At 54.1% G+C, this 21,128-nt stretch overlaps 1 protein-coding gene across 4 annotated transcripts in view; it reads left to right on the plus strand.

Moving 5' to 3' along the window:
• Nucleotides 1-21,128, plus strand: part of ETS1 (ETS proto-oncogene 1, transcription factor) — a 78,937-nt gene that overhangs the window by 36,848 nt on the left and 20,961 nt on the right. For all 4 annotated transcript variants that reach the window (XM_075442406.1, XM_075442407.1, XM_075442409.1 and 1 more), the window contains 2 exons: nt 17,278-17,397; nt 18,056-18,256. In XM_075442406.1, the coding sequence (XP_075298521.1) occupies nt 17,278-17,397; nt 18,056-18,256 (321 nt within the window). The remainder of the gene's footprint in view (nt 1-17,277; nt 17,398-18,055; nt 18,257-21,128) is intronic.

Genomic DNA, 21,128 nt, shown 5'->3' on the forward strand with positions numbered 1-21,128 from the left:
CCTCGAAGTTGTTCTGTTCCCTTCTCCTTCCCTGCTCCTGTGGGCGGCTCGGAGCAACTTTTGGCTTCTTTAGCCCCGGGTGGGGAGCAAACTCAGCGCTCCCCACTGTTGCTCGCCTCTTACTGAGCTGTGAGATGAAACTGCACTTTTTTTGTGTTGAGGTTTTTTTGTTTTTTCCACTCAGCTGGCTAAAACCTGAGGCCTGGTTTGCTCCTCTGTCCCATCAAGTCATTGAGGCAATATTGTACGTGAAAAACCGGGCAGGCGATATGTTTTTCCCCATTGCCTCCCCTCGTCTCGCTGACCGCGCACCGTTTTTTGGGGTGACTCGAACTGCTGCCGATGCCTGGCTCCCTCCGTCCCCTGCTCTGCGCACCGCGCAGGTGGACCTGTTGGCTGCGAGAAGCCAGGGTTCTGCTGTAGCTCAGGTCCCATCGCTGGTTCCTGTAGCCACGCTGTCCGTGGAGTAAGGTTACCCGCCAGAAAAATATTACAAACACAAGGAAGAAATAGCAGCTTTCTTTCCCAGACAGGAAAAAACCCCTCGCTTCGGTGACTGCCTCTGGTTTGGGAATGAGAGCTGAAGATTCGCCGGGTGCTGGCGGCAGCCCCCGTTGTGGATTGGGATGTGCAAAGTCTCAGGGCTCTGTCTGGGGCTGAGCTGGGCGGGCTCTGGGGCTGTGATTTCCATCCCCATCATCTCACAGCTGGTGCTGGACACAGCAGCCATCCCCTGCTCCAGCAATCCTCTGCTTTCCAGCTTTTTTGCTCCCGTTAAACCTTTCCTATAAAGCCAGAAGAGGCAGAGACCTACAGCTCGGGGTGGCTGGTGCGGAAAACCCAGCGTTATTCAGATTGCAACAAGCATCCGATGGGCTAAGCCGTGCCCGCTCAGCATCCCGGCTGGGTCTGCAGCAGGGATTGCTCTCCTGTAGGACCTGGCTGTGTGTAGGGAACCTTTCCTGCCAAAGACCATGCTGCTGGGGTGGCTGTGGAGCTGCAGGCCGGCTCCTAACCCCAGCTAAACGTTCAGAGCTTGTTAATGAACTAAATGCGTTTTCTTACACGGAGGGGATTTTAAATTGGCTCCACATGGATTATGTATGTTGTCGCACTTTCCCGGAGGGTGATGGCAGGAGTAGGAATGTGGGTTTGATGAAAGAAGCCAGACACTGAGTCCAAAGCGGAGTGGCTCCCCCCATGCTCCCCTCCCCGTGCCCCCTCTCTCCCCCCCTCCCCATCTCATTTTAAATATTTGACGTGATTCCAAGGCATTCTTCAGATGGCTGGTGGGGAGCACAGGAGGAGCCAGCCGGTGGGACTTTGCTTTTCTTTTAAATGCACGATGCTTTTGGGGCCTCTGACCCCTAAAGATGCTGAAGAAAGACTTGGTGAGACCTGGTTTTAGGGGAAACCGAGGCACGGTGCCCTCATTAGGCTGCAGCAGAGATGTGGGAGCATCCCCAGCCGCGTGCTCCAGGCCTCCATCTAATTGCTGTGTTTAGGTTTTCTTATGGTCTGAGTTAAGCTGCGCTGCACCTCTCTCTCCTCCGCAGCACCGGGAAGGCCAGGACCAATCTACGCCTCGGGATTTCCAGTTTGGGTGTACTGGTTGGCTGTGATTTGGGCCGGGAGCTAGACTGGGGCTGGGAGGCGAATGGCTCAGCCCTTCGTCCCTCCAGAAGCAAAGTGTCCTGCAGAGCGGGATGAGGGTTGCGTGTCCTCGTGGTGGCTGGAGTCCTGGCCTGGGATTCCCGCTGGGATGCTGCCTCTCCTGGGATGTGCTTGGAGGTGTCTGGATGAGAACTGCTGACTCAGGGAAAGCTGCCGCTGGTGTCGCAACCAGTAGACCCCAGGAACTGGAGCCAGACACTGGGAAGCGCTTTGGGGTTGGTTTTCTGTCGCTTCCCCCCCCCCGCCCCCATCAGCACCATCTATCGCAATAATCGAAGTGTGGCTTTTTGACCCACATGAAAGTTTTTTTTCTTCATAGGTGTCTGCGTGTGTTTGCACAAAACCACCAAATCTTGGTCAGTGTTCTGGAAGCAGCAAGGCGGGCTTTTATTTTTTTTTTTTTTTTACCTTGTAGTTTTGAGAAGTTGTTTACCGAAACCTGAACCGTCAGAAGAAACAACTTGCAAAAGCTGAGTACTCCTGGCTTTTTCCACTGGCAAATTAAAAAAAGATGTCGTGGAACACGTGAAATTCGGGTCTTTTTTTTTAGTTTCTTTCTTTTTTTTACATATTGTTGTTAGAAGCGGTTTTAAAATGCAGCGCCAAGCGCTTTCTCTTGTAAAACGCTCAAGGCGTGTTACCCAACTGCTCCGTCCCCCCAGACCGCTTCGCGAGGTCAGTAAAATGCAATTCCTCCTCGTTCGCAGCCGGAGGTGGGGAAAAAACTCCTTTACTCCATCCCCAGCATCAGCCACAGGCGATGGATGAGTCCGGCAGGTTGGTAGCAGCCTCGTGGCTCCCCCATCCCGCACCCCGACCCCGCGGCGTTTCCCAGACCCGTCCTTCCGAAGGGACGCGAAGAAATTTCGGCTTGATGTCAGAGGGCTGTCGCCGGTTCTGGGAAGCCCGGTGCCGCCGCGGCGCTGGGAAAGTTTCACTTTCCGGCGTCGGCAGCGGGGTTTCGGAGCTGCCCCGGTAGCCGTGGCCCGGCGGGGCGGTTAGTCACTGGGACTGGTTTCCATCCCTTTAACCGGCTCCAGATTTGAAGCTGGCTCGAAAGCTTGCGACTTGAAAGGCCCCGGCCCTGCGCCTGTTTTGCCTTCGAGCTGGATGACTCTTGCTCGTTCCTGCTTTCAAACGGCCGAGACCCCAGCGAGCGGGGCCGTATGGATGCTATAGAGTGACCTGGCTGCCCGTTGGACCGGCGTGACGTCGACAGGGCGAGGAGGGAAGGGGGGGCTCTGCCGGCGGCGGGGGGCTGCTGGTCCCAAGCCGCTTGGCATCTTCAGGCTGTGCTCGATGGCTGCCTCTTCCTTGGCTTCCCCAGGGGTTTACTGGCTGCTGGTCCCGAGCACTGATTGAAAACTGGAGTTAGGCTGAAAAAAATCTAAAATAAATAAAAAAACAAGGAAGAAAAGCGGGGAAAAAAGCCCAGAGAAGAAGAAAAGCAAAGGGGAGGGATAGTGTGCCTTTAAACAGCTGCGCGCCAGCGTGTGTAACCGCGCTCGCTAATCCGGTGACTAACTCGGCGCGGCGAAGCCGGCTGCCAAGCCGGGCTGTGTCCCGGATCGAAGGCTCGAGGAGTCATCGGGTCCCCTCCCTCCTTTCATCCCGCGCCCCGCCGGGCGCCGTTCCCCCCCCCTTGCAACCACCCCACCGCTCCCCATGGCAATTTATTTGCTCATCTGGAGGGCACAGCCCCGGCGGTCTCTTGACTCAGCAGTCCGGAGCCGATGGGAGCTGCGGGAGCAAATTCCAGGCAAGAAATAATCTCATGACTTGTCTCGGAAAAGATTGCTCCGAAAAGATCCCCTTATGGTCACGGAGCGCTCTGCGCCTGCCCCTCTGGCAGAGCCCTGACGAGGCTCCCGATTTCCCAACCTCGGGGAGCCGGGGCGGTCAGCCAAGGCAGCCCGAGGGGACTCGTTGGACCTTTCTCCCTTGGAAAAAAGAGGGATGGATTTGGAGCTGGGGGGGGAGGCGTGGGGGCCCCGGAGCCGGTGCCTGTCCCCTCCCGGGGCACAGGGGTGTTGGGAGCTGGAGCTGGCTTGCCAGAGCAGGGAGCCCAGAGCTTGGGGTTGCGTTGATTTTGGGGTCGTTCCTCCTTTTTTTTCCCCGTTTCCCAGGGAGAGATTTAAACCCTTCTTTGATCCCCAGGCAATTTCGATTCTTGCGTCAGTGCTTTTGCTCAGACACCGGCGTTACCTTCAGCAGGGCTGGCACCGTGGGTGACTTGTGAATTGTATTTGTGATTTTTCTGCCTGCTGGCTTTTTTTCATCCTACGTGGCCGTTTTTCCCCACCTCCTCCCCATCCAGAGTCACTTGAGTCCCATCCCCTTCTGAAGGCACTTTGGGAGGTCTGGTCCTATGCCCAGTGCTGGGGACGGGTTGGGATTAGTCCAGGTTGGGAATCAAGGATCTTTGCAAACCCGCGGAGCTGACAGCTCTCGTACCTCCTGCTCAACCGGGATCAAGGCTTGGGAGCACGCAGCTCTCGGGGCTGCGACCGCGGAGACACGGGTCTCTGTGGGTATCCTGCTTCCCTGGAAGGGTGCCCATCCACCATGCTGTCTTCGGAGGTGAAGACACCTGGGGTGAGGAACCAGCCTGTGGCTCCCGCACCCCGTACTCTCATGGTTTCACCCCAGCCCCTAAGCCACAGGAACCTGGGGCCGAGCCGCCGAGGGCAGCAGGGATGCTCGCACCCCTCAGCCACCCATCCAGTGCCCTGCTGAAGCTCCTTCAAGCTTGTTACGGTTGATGGAGGATTCCCGGAGTTCCTGGCAAGGGCTCCCGGTCGCCAAATGACACCCTGTCCACCCCCTCCTCCGTTTGCATCTCCTCCTAATAGCCTCTTGGCCTGAGCAGCCGAATTCAATCAGCCCTTTCACCATCTGCTCCCAGGCACTTCTGCCGGGGAAGGCTCGGGGCCAGGGAGGCTGTAATTCCTTAATAGCTTCCGGATGCTGCGCGCGGGGTGGATGCGAGGGCTGCGAGTGTCTCAGCCTCTCTCCCCCCAGCCTTCGCTGAGGTTTCCAAGCTCAGGCTTCCTCTGGGCAGATCTGAGCACCTCCAGCCGCTCTGATTTATCCCTGCCCGCCCTTCGCTCTCCCGTCTCTCCGGGCTGAAGCCAATAGGTGACATAATCCCCGTCCTGGACAACCCTTGGCTCTGGGATGGAGATGACTGAAGCTATTGGGGCAGCCCAGTTCATCTTTGGCCGCCTTCCCCCGCTCACTCCTACCTTCTCCATCTTCCCAGGGCTTTGTTTGGACCAATCTCTGCACCGGTTCCTTCCCCGGTGGGAAGTTTCGTAGAAGTCGGAGCTGGAAAAGAAGATCTTCCCAGGGTCATTTGGGAAAACCCTTGCTCTCCTGCTTGGGGATGTTTGATAACCTGGAGGTTGTGTGATATAGCCGGGAAGAGGCAACGCTCAGGAACTCTGTGCTTGCCCAGGGATGGTGGAGGCTTGATCTTGGGGCTCTTCAGCTGCCTTCTATGCTTGGGAAAATCCTCTTGTCCTTCACCTTCATTTCCTCATCTGCTTGAAAACAAGAATACCAGGAGAATCGTTCCTGGGATGTTGTGAAATGATATCAGTTTGGCACCGGTGTTTTTGAGGCACTCTCTTGCAGATGGGCTGGAGAGTTTTGGTTCTCCCAGAGCCCTTTGTGGCCTCCATCACTGGAGGAGCTCAGTAGCTTGGTTCACTGACAGGGGACAGGGAGGTGAAACAGTGTTGGCCTGGCAGGCAGCATCCAGGGATGGCCTTTCAGCCCAGCCTGCAAAATCATCCCGTTTGTGGCTGCTGGGGTCATCTACTGCTGCGCAAAGCGTCAGGGCTGGTGGGTGGAAGCACTCAACGTGCGACGGGTGCAGAGCACGTGTGGCTCTCGTCTGTGGGCTGGGACGCAGAGGTGTCATTTGGTGGCATGAGTGGAGTCACAACCCTGAGGTGCCTGCGGAACCGAGGAGGTGGGGCTGGCTCAGGCAGCAGAGCAAAGAGAGCAGGTCCTTTGCTTTGAGCGTCTCTTGCCTCTGCTCTTTAGTCGGTTCTTCCTCCCCTCCAGTCCAATGATGCTACGCTGAGAGGTGCAGCTAGGGTAGGGAAGATGCTGGGAGCACGCAGCGAGTACTGCGAGCTGCTCTGGCTTTCATTTCATTTGTGGGCCACAGAGAGGGAGCGAGGGTACCTTCAGCGAGGAGGGGTCAAGGTACTTGCAAGTGCAAGTCTTCGTTGGCAGCAAATCCAGCGACGCAAAGAAGTAAATCCGTACCTAGCGTAGGGGAATTAGAGGTATGTGGATCGTTACGCTACCTGCCGCCTCTTGGCAGTGGCTGGCAGAGTTGACTATTTGCTCTAAAGAGTTACAAACAATTGTGGGGATTAAAATGATTGATTACCCTTGGTCTAATATTACGTGGTTAGAGCAAACAGTGCTGAGATTTACCAGCCGCTCTCTGACCTCCCAACCCTGATCTGTTTGCAAAAAGCCTGTGCAATTATTTGTTTGATTTCAAAGCTAAATACCCTAATCTCTCCTCTTCTCCTTCGGTAACTGCAAAGACAGCTGGACAGCTTGGCCTGATAAGGGAGGACAGGCCTGGAGTCAAGGGGCAATGGGCACAAACGGAAGCATAGGGAGTTCAAGCTGAACATGAGGAAGAACTTCTTCACTCTGAGGGTGATGGAGCCCTGGCCCAGGCTGCCCAGGGAGGTGGTGGAGTCTCCTTCTCTGGAGATACTCAAGACCCGTCTGGACGTGGTCCTCTGCAGCCTGCTGTAGGTGACCCTGCTTGGGCAGAGGGTTGGACTGTGTGACCCACAGAGGTCCCTTCCAACCCCCACCATTCTGTGATTCTGTGAGTCCTGCGGTGGCACGTCCCTGGGCAGAAAGGCAGAAGGTGGTGAGATGGGGGACCTGGCGGTCGCCAGGTGAGGACAGGGTAAAGCTCTCGCGCTGCTGCTTCTCCTCCACACGTACTCGCCTTGCTCATCGAGTGCTGCCTGCGCTTCCTGGGCAGAGCCGAAACGCTCCCTGCTGTACAGAAAAAATCAAAAAGATGCTATCAAAAACCTAATATTAGAAGAAGGGCTTTCTCTGGGTAAGGTAGCGGCGGCAATCCCTCTGCCATCCATGAGGGATGTGATACGCCGCAACTTGCACCCTCCCGTTGAGCAATCGGCCGCGGTTTATCGCCGGGCTTGGCTGGATGTCTGGCTGGCGTTGCCCTGAAGGGAAGGGTTGGCCGGGGAGGCTGCGGAGGTGGGGGTGGGACGGGCTGCAAGAATCTGCAGCTGCAGAGCGACGTGGCAAGCTTCGCGCCCGTACCCGGCCGCCCCGGGCAGCGTGCGTGCTCGGGAGGTGACCCGGAGCTGCCGAGCCTCCCCTCCTTGTCATCAGCTTGGTCCCTTCTGCATCGCTGGTTTTGCAACCTGTGGAGATATCCTGGGCTTGAGGAATGCCATAGGAATATCTGTGGGCACCTTCCACTGGTGCCTGATGGGCACTCTTATTGCGTGGATGCCACCAACGTGTCTCCACAGCAGGTCCAGCCCTTCTAGCTTTAACGAACGTTCTTGGTTTATGAATGAGAGAGCTGGAGAGTGGCTTTGATGTGGAGGGAGATATTCTGGGGGTTGAACGTCATCCTAGCTTGAGGGCACTTCAGACTGTGTCTTGCCATGTGATACCCTCGTGTCTGGCATGACGTGGCATTGATTCAGCCCGGAGGCAGGGGCCAGGGCCAGGACACAGAGAGATCAGTTTATGCAGGACTTGGGCTGAAAATCGAGTGAAGGTTGGGGAATTCCTTGGGACAGATGGACTGGAGGCGTTTGGCTGAGCGTCTGTGTGTCTAATCCCTTCCTGGGGCAAGGAGAATTGAGGCTCCTTTTTAGGACCGGTGGGCTCCCAGCAGCAGGGACATCTGTGGAGTCTGTCTGCATCAGAAGCGTGTTGTGTCGTGGTGACGGGCAGCACGAATAATTGGTTTTTCATTCTGGGCACGGAGTCGTTTCACGTGGCTGTGGATGAGCGACAAAACCATCTTGAGCCGTGAGGTCATGTGTAGCTGCTTACAAAATGTCTTGTCACGGCGCATTCTTCAGGTGTGTTTGAGCCAGCTTAGAGAGGCTGGGATCTCTTTGTGGGACGATGAAAGAGCTCAGCGTGCCTGAAGGTTCCTTGGCCCTTATCCCTCCTGTGAGGGGACAGCCCTGCCAAGAGATCTCAGCCTTCCCCTTTCACACTTCTGATCCTGACAGCATCTTCCTCGCACGACGTGCTGCCGACTGACCTCAGCCCGTCCTTGCAACGTCTCTGCTCTCCCGTTTCTGGGAGACGATCATGCATGGTTTGGTGGCCCCATCCTTCCCCAGAGCAAGCACAGCTGGAGGCCTTGGAGCTGAATCCCCACGAAGTGTCTGTCCGTGTCCCTGGATGATGAAGGAGAGGGAGATTGCTATCTGGAAGAGACAGTGAGGGCTTCTTTGGATAGGGAAATGCTCAGTCTGAGCTGCTCAGGTGTGATTCCAGTAGCACCTTGGTAGCATCCCATATGTCCTTTTGCACCCCAATGTGAATCTATGTCAGGGTACTGGTACACATCCTTCTCTAGGGACAAATCCTCTGGTCACATCGCTTCTTCGTTGAAGACGCCAGAAATAACATCGTCAGCCGGAGATCTGAGGTGAGAACAGCACAAGTCCTGGTTTTAACCCGGCTGGAAAGAAATGGATGCTCTCGGGGATGGTGGGAAGCGCTGGGTGCGGACAGCCTGGACCACCGTCTCCTCCTCAGAGCGCTGGAGCCCAGCCGTGGGTTTGCTTTGGGAGGGCTCAGGCCACGCTCTTGCGGCTGTGGAAAACTCCGTGGCGGTGAAGCCGGCACGGCTGGCCTTGCAGGGCTCCCAGCCCAGCCCGAAGAGAGCGAGGAATTTCAAGAGGCTCCTGGTCCCAGGCGTGAGCCATTTGAATACCTCGGGCACCCTTCCAAGGAGCAAATGAATATCTACTTGTTTGTTCGGTGGGGATCGCTGGGTTTTCGTAGGCTTTTTTTTCCTTTTTTTTTTTTTTTCTCATTGCTCTTGAGCAATTTGAGCTTCGCTGCTGGGACTCGGGGTGTGAGGAGCCGGGTTTTAGCCGCTTGCTTGCCGAGGAGCTTCTGCCGGAGCCGGAGCAGTGATGCGGGGCAGGTGACACGGGCATGACCTGGACTTGCTATTTACACTTGACCTCCTTTCAGCCGGGGCTGGGTGTCCATTACAGGCTTTGCTGAGCCCACCCCGTGCTCCTGCGTGCCGGTGCGTGGGGATTAGAGCTCTTCGGCAGCGTGGTTAGCGAGGATTGGAGCGAATTATCGCGGGGGGAAGCACGTCTCGTAGGTTTGCACGAGGCTGGGAGCCTCCTCCCAGCCCTCCTCAGGAAAGATCGAAGGCAAACGAGCCTGGAAGTGAGATGCTAATCCCATCTTCAGAGGGGACGCTCCGGCTTCGGGTGATGTTTGAGTGGGCAAGCGGGAGGGTGAAGGGCGAGAAGGGCCTGGCCGCTGCAAGAAGAGGCTTCGACTCCTGAGCAGGAGCGGGTTGGGCACGTGGGGGTTGTTCCTCGCTGCCTCCTGGTCTGGCCGTCTCCAGAGCGTTGACCTGTGAGCTCGGCCTCCGCACGGGTTTAATTAACCCCAACTCTGCCATCGGGCCTTTGGGTTCGGAAAAGGCTTTGCCCAACGTTTTAGTCGTGGTGCTGTTACATCTAAAGCCATTTCGAAGCCGATTCAGGAGTGTTTGCCTTTGCAGGGGGAGGCTGGTGTTGAGTTAACGGCAGCGAAACCACACCAAGCCCTGTAGCACAGCCTAACCTCTGCCGTTGCTTCGTCTGGGTGGAAAAATCTGTTTGCTGCCTGCTTTGCATAGTTTTGACGAGCGTTGTTAAACCATGGCCACGTTCACCAACCTCGGAGGTGGCCGCGTCTCCCCGGTGCTTGCTTTTATCCATCTGAGCTCCTTCCAGCAGCTGAAACGGGGAGGACGGGGCAAAGCCCTCTGCCGAGGGAAGCCCTGCTTGGAGTTGCTGCGGGAAGACGGAGCCGTAGGTCCTGTCCCTGCTGAGGCTGGGGAAGCGTTCCCGTAATTGCAGCGAGGTTTGACTCCAACCCTGTGGTTTTGCTTAGCTTCAGGCCAGGGGTTTCTCTAGCACTTCTTTCCCTCCTCTCCCCCCGCAAAAGCTGGGGAGGACCGGGCGAGCTGGCCACCAGGCTCCTGGGACTGCAGGGGATGCTGCTTTCCCAGGATCTCCATCCAACGCCCACGTTATAAAGCTGGGAGAGGGAGAGGAAAGGAGCCTGAACGAGGGCAGCAGGCGGGCTCGGAGGGTGAAGATGGCGTCGTGTGAAGCATCCATTCACCTGCCGGAGCTGCTGCCTGGTTCCTCACCGGCTGCAAGATGCCCAGAGCCAAAACACACCCTCCCTCACCTTTTGATGGCTCTGTGTCCCGTTGCCATGCGCTCCCCTGAGCATCCTCTTCTAGCAAGCTTGCACCCAAGCATGGATGTCTCCATTTCACACCGGGGGTGAAGCGATTTACCCCAACGCTTGAGTCCGAGCAGAGCATCCTGACATCTCACCCTCATCTTAACCTTTCCCCTTCCTCGCTCCCTGTGATGCTCGAAGTCCCAACAGTCCCAACTTGGGAAGAAATGCTTTTATCTGCATTTAGGGAAGACAGTTTTCAGGCCCTTTATATAGGGGAAGAGCTCGCCCCCATGGCACACCACATCTCCATAAGAAAGCTGCTGAATGCCGGAAGAAAGCCGGCTTTGTTGTGCTTTCTGCAGCGCTAAGCAGTGTGGGCTTTCGGTTTCCTCGCTTGTTTTTCTCTTGAAGACCAGCTTTCATCTCAGACTATTTATTTTTCACTGCTTGAAGGACAGAAAAAAAAAAAAAGACTTATTTTTCTTTTTCTCTTTTTTCTTTTTCCCCATAGAAATATATTTATTTTAAATTAAAATAGCAAATGTCAGTGCCTTTTCTGCCATTCCTTGCAGAGGAAAGCAGGGCTGGTCTCTGGCAAGTTGCTGCAGGAAGGGGAATCAAATCTCCCCTCCGTGCTGCCCGCTCCTCTGCCTCTCTCCCCCTGTCCTGTCCCCAGATCCCCAGCAAACGCATCTCTCGCTGCTCACCCCTGCTCCCCGTACATCCTTGCTTCCCAGTTTTCCCTCCGTTCCCTTTTTTCCAGCTTTCTGTCCCGCTTTCCCTTTCCCCTCCCCGGAATTTCTCTGCCCTTTCGGTCCGAGGAGCCCTAATTGGAACAGGCCGGCTCCTCTCCTGCTTCCTGCGTGGGAGTGAGAGGCAACGCTTGTGAAAACAGTTCAAAAGTGCAGACAAATTTTTGCCTAATCCTGCCTAAATAACAGGGGGCTCAGCCGGGGTTATTTGCCCGGGTGTCCCTGCTCCGGAGCCGGGGGGGCACCTGGGTAAGGCAAAGCTGCCCCGAGGAGAGCGGAGGTGGCTGGTGGTGGAAACCTGAGATGGGGAGATGGTGCCTCCACGGTGCCTGGGCTGCTTGGTCGGGGAGCGTGGGAAGGGTCTCGGCTCCCGGCCCCCCTCTCCCCAGCCTCCTCTCCTCCTGAGAAAGGTTTCTCAGCTACTGAACCCTGCCAGCTGGGGGACGTTGGGAAATCTTCTGTGTTTCAGCTTCCCCCGTTCCTAACTCTGCCCTAGTTCTGGTCCTGGTGAAGGCTGGGACAGAGGGGCTGCGGTGTGGCAGGGGGCTGAGCTCGGGCAGCGTCACGCTTGGTGTGGGCTGGAGATGGGGAGTCTTGGGGCTTGGTGGTCACGGGCTCACTGTGGGCACCTGGGAAGAAGGTAGGAGAGCAAACCCATGTCCCTCCGTGCGGAACCTCTGAGAAACTCCTCCTGCTCCATCACGGACGTCCAGCTGTGAGGGGACGTCCTGGAGCGTGGACACCTCGAGGTGGGGCAGTGCTGGTGGCCATTGTGCACGGGGGCTCAGAGGAGGATCTCGGCTAGCTCAGGGCTCAAGGGCTGAGGTCTTCTGAGGGAGACAGCCACAAATTTCTGCAGCCCTTGGATGCACAGTCCCAGAGAGATGATTTTGCTTGACTCTCTGCAAAGAATCGTGTTTGAAACCAACGCATGTCTGCTCCCAAACCCGTCCCCGTGCCTCTTTCAAGTCACCAAAGACCCTGAATTCTGCATAATATCAGCGTGCGGCCGGGTTTGTCTCCAGCCTGGGAAGGAGAGGATGAGGAGGCTGGGCAGGGAGCGGGGCTTTTACCTGAGACAACAGCGTGTTGGCTTTCTGACCTTGGTGTCCATCCATCAGAGCAAGGGCAGGAGGAGGCCGCCGGGTCGGCTGGCTCCGCTCTGACCCGCCGTACGTCCGTTCACGGACGGGCTACCGGGTAGGAGAGCGGGGAACAGGCAGGGACACACCGGGGCTTTTGGTGGGGAAAAAAGTGAGTGGCCGAGAGGAGCTTTAAAGATGCGTTGACCCTGAGTGGAAAGTCGGGTGAAAAATGGCTTTGCTCCCATCCTCCCACTCCAAGTGTCTTTTTTTTTTTCTCCTTTACTGCCATTTATTTTGCTTATGCAATCAGATGCTAACGCTTTGGCGTGCAGTGGAGCTGCTTGCATTTTAAGGTCAAAATCCCGAAAGTTTGTAAATTGTCGTCCTCTGAAAAGATCAGATGCCTAGAAATAGTTTATGCATGCGGAGCCTGGCGGGAGCAGAGCGGGGATTTGGCTGGGAGATGAACTCGGTGATCTCGGCCTCTTTATCTGTTTGCTGGCTGATTTTCTCCCAGGCCTCACGTCTGTCGGTGCAGCACCTAGCACAAGTGGGGTGGTGGGTTTTGGGCAGATCCCCCTCGGCGTAAAACCCGTGTAGGGATGCAGTGCTGGCTCTTGGCAGTGTCAGCGTTGTTGTTATCCTCTTGTCTTTCGGAAGTCTCGTCCCCTGGGATGTCAGGGAGCTGGAGGAAAAACAGAGGTCTGGTTTTGAGAAGCCTCCGGGGTCTCAAACTGAGCCCCCAGACCCCTCCTTGCTTTGGAAAGCTGCAGCCAGGAGTAAATGTTCCTCTCTGCCTTCCCACCGTGCAAGGCAAATGACTTATCTCTGCTCTACAGATGCTGGAGTTGCTGGTGACATAATTTTCCAGAGTGACTGCAACTCCTGTTAATATTTAAAAATCAAACCATAACACCCTGCCTGGTCTCCCAGGAGGAAAATCAGACGCGGTCCCCTGTCAGCGCAGCGGCGGCAAGAGGGAGGGCACAGCATCGGGGCAGCAAACGGCGCGTGGCAGCCGTGTCGAGGAGGCTTTAATGGGCGCTGTAAAAACGACACGGCGAACCGAGCCCGGGGTGCAACGCCGTGGTCGCCTGGCCCCTTGCTGCTGCGCTTGCTTTTCGGGTTAAAACCCTGGCATTTCGAAACTGAGCTTAGGTGTAGCAGCTGGATTTGGCGCTGGCTGATGCTCCTTCCCATGCATTTCTTCCGAGCCCGTGCTTGTGCACGCGTGCATGCGTGTGCGTGCTTTGCGGGCGGCAGGAGGTACACAAAAGGAGACATTTTATTTGTGCAAGGTTTGATTAAAATCTTGGGAACGGGTTTCAGATGGCAGTGAAAGCTGAAACCGGGGGGAGCTAAGCCCGGGTTGCTTTTGTTACTGAAATTCTGCCTGGCTCTGACCTTTAGGCATCCCAAACTGAAGGCGAAGGACTTGTCTGCGGGTGCTGGAGGATGTCACCAGGGCTCGATTCTCCTCCCTGGGAAGTAACTCTTCAGGCTTGTTCAGCCTGAAGAAGAGAAGGCTGCGAGGGGACCTTAGAAATGCTTATAAATATCTGCAGGGTGGGTGTCAGGAGGATGGGACCAAGCTTTTTTCAGTATTGCCCAGTGATAGGATAAGGGGCAACAGGCACAAACTGAAGCAGAGGAAGCTCCAGCTGAAGATGAGGAAGAACTTCTTCCCTCTGAGGGTGATGGAGCCCTGGCCCAGGCTGCCCAGGGAGGTTGTGGAGTCTCCTTCTCTGGAGATATTCAAGACCCGCCTGGACAAGGTCCTGTGCAGCCTGCTCTGGGTGACCCTGCTTGGGCAGGGGGTTGAACTGGGTGACCCACAGAGGTCCCTTCAAACCCTGACCATGCTGTGATTCTGTGATTCTGTGAACTCCAGCAAAGTCGCATCGGGCAGAGCCGGGTAAAGCCCATCGTGCTCCCAGGACTCTCCGAGATTAACACAGAAAATGATATTTAAGTAAATTCAACATCTCAAAACCAGCAGAGGCAGAATTTAGGTTTAAAACTGTCCGTTCCCCGCCGCCTCTTGCAGCTCACGCGGCAACGACTTGTCCACAAACACGTATGCAGAGCTTTACCAGCACGTTTAGTTTTACACGTGTGAGCTTTGCTATAGATGTGGGACGCTGCTGACTAAAATAAGGCTTCTGCAAGCGTTAGCGGGCTTGGGGCTTTTGGGCTGTTTTGTCTTCTGAAGAAATTTTAGCTAGCGGCTATGGTCTAACAGGAAAAAAATGTAGATGGTGTTTCAACCCTCAGTCTACCGACTGCAGTGTATTTTGAAGGAGAAGCCTTGAAATGCACATTTTGGTTTATTTTGGTGCTTAAATAGAAACCTTCCTCTGGCACTTTGCTGCTTCTTTTTTTTTTTTTGAATATATATTTGAAAATAGACTGTTTGCTTCCCCGATGACCTCTCCCTGGGAACCACTTTTAAGTCTTCCCTGTTTTGACGTGTTGTTTGTGCAGAGCTCAGCGTTCACCTTACTAAACTGAAACCTTATCCGCCGCTACTGAAAAATTGATTCGCTGGGTATGTGCAAACCCAACCACCTGAGTCCTGCAGGAGAAAACCGAGGGCATCGGTGGTGGGTACTCGCTTGTATTGCAGAAATATGATGAAAAAATACAGTTTTGCATGCCCCTCACCTTGCCCTGCTGCTCTTTGTGGTTTGCCGAAGGAGGTCATCTCTGCGCAGGTTTTCGCGAGTGATTCAGTGTAAAAATTGGGGTTAGAAATGTTTTCTTAGCCTAACTCTGACTCATCTTCCCATAGCACCCGGGAGCAGTGAACTGCCGTTTAACCAGCCGGCGGAGGGGAGCGGATTCCTGGGTGGTCCCTGTAACCACAGAGCACAGAAAGCAAAGCATTAAAATGTAACATGAGGATGAAGGGAAAGGGGCACCCAACCACTTTCTCCCAGTCTTATCTCAAAGCAGCAGATGGAGAGCAGAGATAGCGAAGGTGGCTGCTCGTTTTTCCGTGCCCTCTCCAGCCAAATCCAGTAAATAATGAAGTGTAATTTGCCAAATAGCCTTTGAATCTGTTGTTTGCTTTCGAAGGTCCTGATGCTTCCCCTGTGGCAGGGAATCCTTCATTTATGTGGGGTTAGGGGGAGGAATCGGGTCCTGAGAGGCTCGGTGTCGGGGATTTTACTCGTCCTACCTGAGCAAAGAGCCGTGCAGCTCATTGCTTGAGTGCCTTGGGGACTAATGTTAAAGGGAGCTGCAAACAGAGGGGGTGATTTTGCGTGTCTTTTACTTGGGGACGATGGGTGGAAGGTGCAAAGACGGAGACAGAAGAGCGGTTCTGTTTGGTTTGGCGGTGGGATTGCGTTTGGTGCATCCAGCTGATGACTTGGGGATGCTTTGCGGCGTGGTCGACCTCCCCCTGTGCTGCAGAGCTGCGCGTCGAGGCCGATTGACCCAACCCCCCGATTCCCTCTTGCAAAAAAAACCCCAACAGCATGTTGTTTGGACTTTAACTCATGTCCACGAGTTTGGCTGGGGGGGACCTGAGCGGAGCAGGAACCCCAGGCCGGGTCAGACTGCTGTCTCCAGCCCGGACTTGCTGGAGTTCACAGAATCACAGAATCACAGAATGGTAGGGGTTGGAAGGGACCTCTGTGGGTCATCTCGTCCAACCCTCCTGCCAAAGCAGGGTCACCCAGAGCAGGCTGTAGAGGACCTTGTCCAGGCGGGTCTTGAATATCTCCAGAGAAGGAGACTCCACAGCCTCGCTGGGCAGCCTGGGCCAGGGCTCCATCACCCTCAGAGTGAAGAAGTTCTTCCTCATGTTCAGGTGGAGCTTCCTCTGCTTCAGTTTGTGCCCGTTGCCCCTTGTCCTGTCACTGGGCACTACTGAAAAGAGCTTGGCCCCATCCTCCTGACACCCACCCTGCAGATATTTATCAGCATTTATAAGGTCCCCTCGCGTGTGTTGTCATTTTTCCACTGGGAGCAGTTTTCATTGAATAATTTCCAGTGCTGAACCAGGCTCAGGTGGAAGATTTTGGTGTGAGACCAGTACAGTTCAGTCGTTCGAGGCGGTGGCTGTATGAGGCTTTCCTTCCCCGCGAAGGATGTTTTTCAGGAATGCTGAAAACCTATGAAAAAGAGCCAATCCTTTATTCAGATCGAGGAGTTTTCTGGTTTTTTGAACGGTTGCTTTTGTTTATAGAGCTATTTGGCTACAAATATCCGCCTCCTTCCAAATAAATTAGAAAAAGTGAAAAAAGGGAAAAAAAAAAAACAAAAAGGAAGGAAGAGCTTTGCTTCTCGTCAGGACCTACTCCAAGGCCCGGCTCTCGGCTTGGCCCCGCGCTCTCCCGGGGGGCAGCTGAGCGTTGGTCGGTGACTCACCCCGAATCGCGTCGCTCCCTGCCATGGGCTGCGCATGACGTAACTCTGGGCTAACGTGGGATTTTCCAGCTCTTTGTTTTCCCTCCCTCCTCGAGTGGGTTTTCTGCTGCTTCGTCGTCCTGCCTCAGCCTGCTGTCAGCTTACTTTTTCCAGGATTGCCCGTCATTCTTTAAAATAATTTCTTTTTTCCTTTTGCTTTTCTCTGGACCATGATGCCCAGAGTATTTTGGAGGTGGTTTTCTCCCTGCTTTCTTTTTCACCTTGATGTAGGACTCTTTGCCTTCACTGGCACGAGGAAGAACTTCTTCCCTCTGAGGGTGACGGAGCCCTGGCCCAGGCTGCCCAGGGAGGCTGTGGAGTCTCCTTCTCTGGAGATATTCCAGCCCCGCCTGGACGCGGTGCTGTGCAGCCTGCTGTAGGTGACCCTGCTTGGGCAGAGGGTTGGGCTGGGTGACCCACAGAGGTCCCTTCCAACCCCTACCATCCTGTGATTCTGTGGCATCTGGAGCTGCTCAGCTATCTCCCAGGCTCCAGATGCCGCCTGGGGTGATGAAGCCCAGCAGGCTGTTGACTGTAATGCTTTTTAATATCATCGTCGAATTCCCGGTAGCACGTTCATGGCTGGCTCGTACATGTGCACCATGTAACCCATCTTACCAGACACGGCTTGTCTGTGCCCTTTAAGCACACACAGGCTTCCTGTGAGCACACTCATTTTTCTTGTATTTAAGAAGTCTGCTCATGGACTTGCAGGGTGTGGATTTATAGGTCTGGGTGTGAAAATTGCAGAAGAAAAAAGTGAGATGGATTGCTCTGGTTTTCTGACAATTCAATGTCTGCTGCATTACGAGGACTTCTGCCATCTTGCCCAGTTCCATGTCCTTATGGCCATTTTTCTCTCCTGCTCCTTTCAGATATGGAATGTGCCGATGTGCCTTTATTAACTCCCAGCAGCAAAGAAATGATGTCTCAGGCATTGAAAGCCACCTTCAGCGGCTTCGCGAAAGAGCAGCAGCGGCTGGGAATCCCCAAAGGTAAGACATGGCTTCCCAGTGAGCAGCTATGGCAGACAAGAACATCGTGTCCTCCTGCCAGGGTGCCCTTCTCCACGTCTGCCATCTCTTTTGTTGATTCTCTTCAGGCAGTATCACCTTATTTCTTGGGAGCTTCAGCTGGAAAAGTGTGGACATACAGGCAAAACCTTTCAGTACCACTTGCAGGCTACACCTGTCTGACAGATTGCGTTGTCTGTCCTTGCTAAATTCTGCTGGATGGCTGCTCTTGCAGCTTTGGGGACCTGCTCATTTTGGAGGCAGCTCCAGGGCTGTTATTTACAAGTCATCTTCACTATGCGAAGAAGCAGCGGGGACCCTTTCCAAGAGGCTGATGACAGGGAGAAACCAGAGTGAAGTGGAGAAGTGGGTGGGAGAAGGGGTCAGAGAACTGGTGGGGTTGTTAAAAGTCCCAAACAAATCCAAAGCTCGTTCCTTGTGTGAAATAGGGCTGATCCAGACTGTAGGCATGGTGTTCCCGCACCACGCTTTACCCTTATGCCAATGGACTATCTATGGGATGAAGCTTGGGAGGTGCTTATCTCCTGGGAGCACTATAGCACAGTTTGTGTCCTGTTTTTCTGGGGCAATGGCTTGTGGTTGCGCATTAATGGAGCTCTTCTACACACCCTTGTTGCAGATCCCCAGCAGTGGACGGAGACGCACGTGCGGGACTGGGTGATGTGGGCGGTGAACGAGTTTAGCCTGAAGGGAGTGGATTTCCAGAAGTTCTGCATGAACGGAGCTGCCCTCTGTGCTCTGGGCAAGGAGTGCTTCCTGGAGCTAGCGCCTGATTTTGTGGGAGATATCCTTTGGGAACATCTGGAGATCTTGCAGAAAGGTGAGTCCCGAAGTCTCCAGGGTGAATGGATCACACCATCCTGATTTTGGGCCTTTCCGAAGACCTTGGCTCGCAGCCTAGCTGTGCAATGGGTTGTTCACCTTGGGCTTTAGTGCCGATAAAAGCAGCTTTCAAAGCCCAGCTTTCCAGCAGGATTTCAGATGGGCATCCCAACCGGTAGTGGGCAATGCAAATCCTGGCAGTGCTTGAAAGAGGAAGGGTGTTTGTGCTGACTGCTTGGCAGGAGTCCACAGTGGGCAGGGACGCTCTGCCTGCCTGGAAACGACGGTGGGATTTTCCAAAGCATTCTTCCTCAGCTCGTTCAGCTCCTGTTGTGATTTTTACTACTTCCTCCGGTACAACTGGGTACAACAATACATCCAAAATCCCACCCTTTTTTCCCAGTTGCGATTGGAAGTCTCTTTTCTTTGTTTCGTGTCCCAAAAGGTATAATGGCATTTCGTTGAGACTGGCTGCGTCCCCCATGGGAGACCCCATCTCTGCCAGTCCCTGCATGACAGCGTTTAAGTGCATTAATTTTCATTGACTGGGGACACACACATGGATTTTGGGTGTTGATTTTCTTAGTGTCTGGATACGCAAGCGACACTTCACCTGGCGTGGTTTCTAAAGAGCGGGTGAAGAGCTGAACACCTTTAACTGAGCCCCAAGCAGACGCAGCAGAAAATCTGGGTGCTGTCTCCAGCTCGGTTTTGGGCAGAGCCGTTCGCTTTCCTGGAATATCCCTTGTGCTGTCATACCAACCCTGCGTGCTTGTCAGGAGGGCAGGAAGGGGAGGGGGAGCAAAGTTATGCCTTCCAGGAAACCATTGACAAATGGATGTTAATTGCTGATTGCTAATTTTACTGCTACCTGTGGTTTGCAAAAGGTAAACACGGCTCTTCCCAGGGTTTGTGCACGACAGGCTGTTTTTCTGCTCTTTTGACTCTAAATCTCTTCTGTTCTTCTCGTTTTGCATCATTTGGATGGAGTGCTTATATCAACAGCAAGCAGTTTAACCAAACAAAGCAAAACCTTGTGGTCAGTCCAGTTTCTCCTTGCTAGAAGCCATCGCTTGTAACGCAGCTCTGCCTTCCCACAACCCTTCTGCATCTGTCTGGGCTGTCACCCGCTGGAGAGGGGTGCGATGTGCTGCGGGTCCTGACCGAGGCAGCAGAGCTGGGTTTGCAGCTCCTTCCCGCAGATTCCCCTAGGTAGGAAGATAAACTTGGGGCTGTACTTTCAGAGTAAAGTAGGGGTGATGTTTCCTTATAGTGTTGACACACGAGGGTGTTCAGATACTGCAGTCAGGAGGGCGCAGAAGGTCTGAGATAGAGAGGAGCTTTTCTAAAGAAGCTGGAAATCTTGGTGCCTGTTGCAGCTTTTCTTCCAAAGGGATAAAAAAAGAATAAAATTGAAGGTCTTTGTCTCAACATTGCTGGCGTAGCCCTGGGAAGCAGGAAATCTCCATTCTATGTTCAGTCTTACTGGTGACTTTGTCACTTCTTGCATAAGCTATCTGAGCCTGAGCTTCTGTGGTGGGTTCTTAACATGTTTCCCAGAAGGGCAATATCTATGAAGTATGCAGAGAGTAAAGAAGAGCTTCCAAGAAATAACCAGCTTCACCCTAAGGACTAATTTCTGTTCCCTGTAAGTCGTGGGACTTGTCTTACTGGTAGTACATCTCCAAACCCCTGACAAGATCTGGGTTCTGTTGTGCCTGTGCTGTGCAGATACAACGTGTGAAGTTGTCCCTTCCACATCTCTCCCCACGCGAGAGGAGATGGTTGTCTCCACTTTGCAGCTGGGGATGCGAAGCGTGAGGAGATCCAGGTTTCCCCAGGCTCACCCGTGGAGTCGGGGTCCAACTTGCCAGTCTCTGTCTCTTCCACCTTCCCCAGCCACCCACCATCATCACATGGGGACGTTGATGCTGGGAGCGGTGGTTAACCCCAAAAACGTTTGGCTTTACCTATAGCGGTGCGACCGCCGGCTTCGGGTCGTGCTGGGACAGTCGGTGACCTTGCTGTCCCTTCAGCTGCCATGCCTCCCTTGTGAGCGCTTGCTGCGAGTGACTCACGTACCACAGGCTGCTCGGGGTTTAAAAACGGCAGCAGATGGGCGACTTTTCCCTGCATGGATTTGGGTATTTTCAGGCATATTTTTCCCAATTTCTTCCGAAAATAGCCTCTTCAGTTACCAGCAGTCAGCAGTGCCCTCCACTTGACTGTAAGCATAGCTGAAGGTTGCTCTCTTTCTCTGTGGTCACCCACCCTGCCCCTTGGCAGACACCGTGGGGAGAGGAAAAGAGCGTTTCTCATTAGGTCTCTCTGTTTGCACAAAAACTCCTTTTGTTAGAGAATATTTTCCACCCTGCAATCCCCAGGAGAGAGGGCCAAAATTAGGCTCCTTGCAAGCGAACGTGCGTTATCTTCGGTTCGCTTCTCTTTAGCCTCAGCAGAAATAAACATAACCCGGAGTTGCCTGTGTGTTTTTTTGTTTTGGTTACCCTCTGCAAAGAAAAAAAAAACCTCCCATGCCGGTATCTCTGCCCACATGCCGTGCTGGAATGAGTAAGGTGTTAATGGAAAAACTGGACGGGGTAGGAGCAATGTGGCTTTTACACGAGAAAGCAAATTCGGCACCGAGCCCAGGAAGACCAAAGTGCTTGGAAAAAGCAATGGAAAGCAGAGAATCTATGCTTTGGTGTGATATATGCTCTTACTCAGTGATTTATGCCTATAGAAAGGCTAAAATTTTGCGTGCTGCCCGTATGTACACCGTGGAGTCTGTATCAGGATTTGGGTGATGGACAAGGTGACAAAGCTTTTCTGAGCATGGGATCCTCTACCTGCGTCAGGTGTAAGGTAAA

Source organism: Opisthocomus hoazin, chromosome 24 (assembly GCF_030867145.1).
Source record: "Opisthocomus hoazin isolate bOpiHoa1 chromosome 24, bOpiHoa1.hap1, whole genome shotgun sequence".
Classification (NCBI taxonomy): Eukaryota; Metazoa; Chordata; class Aves; order Opisthocomiformes; family Opisthocomidae; genus Opisthocomus; species Opisthocomus hoazin.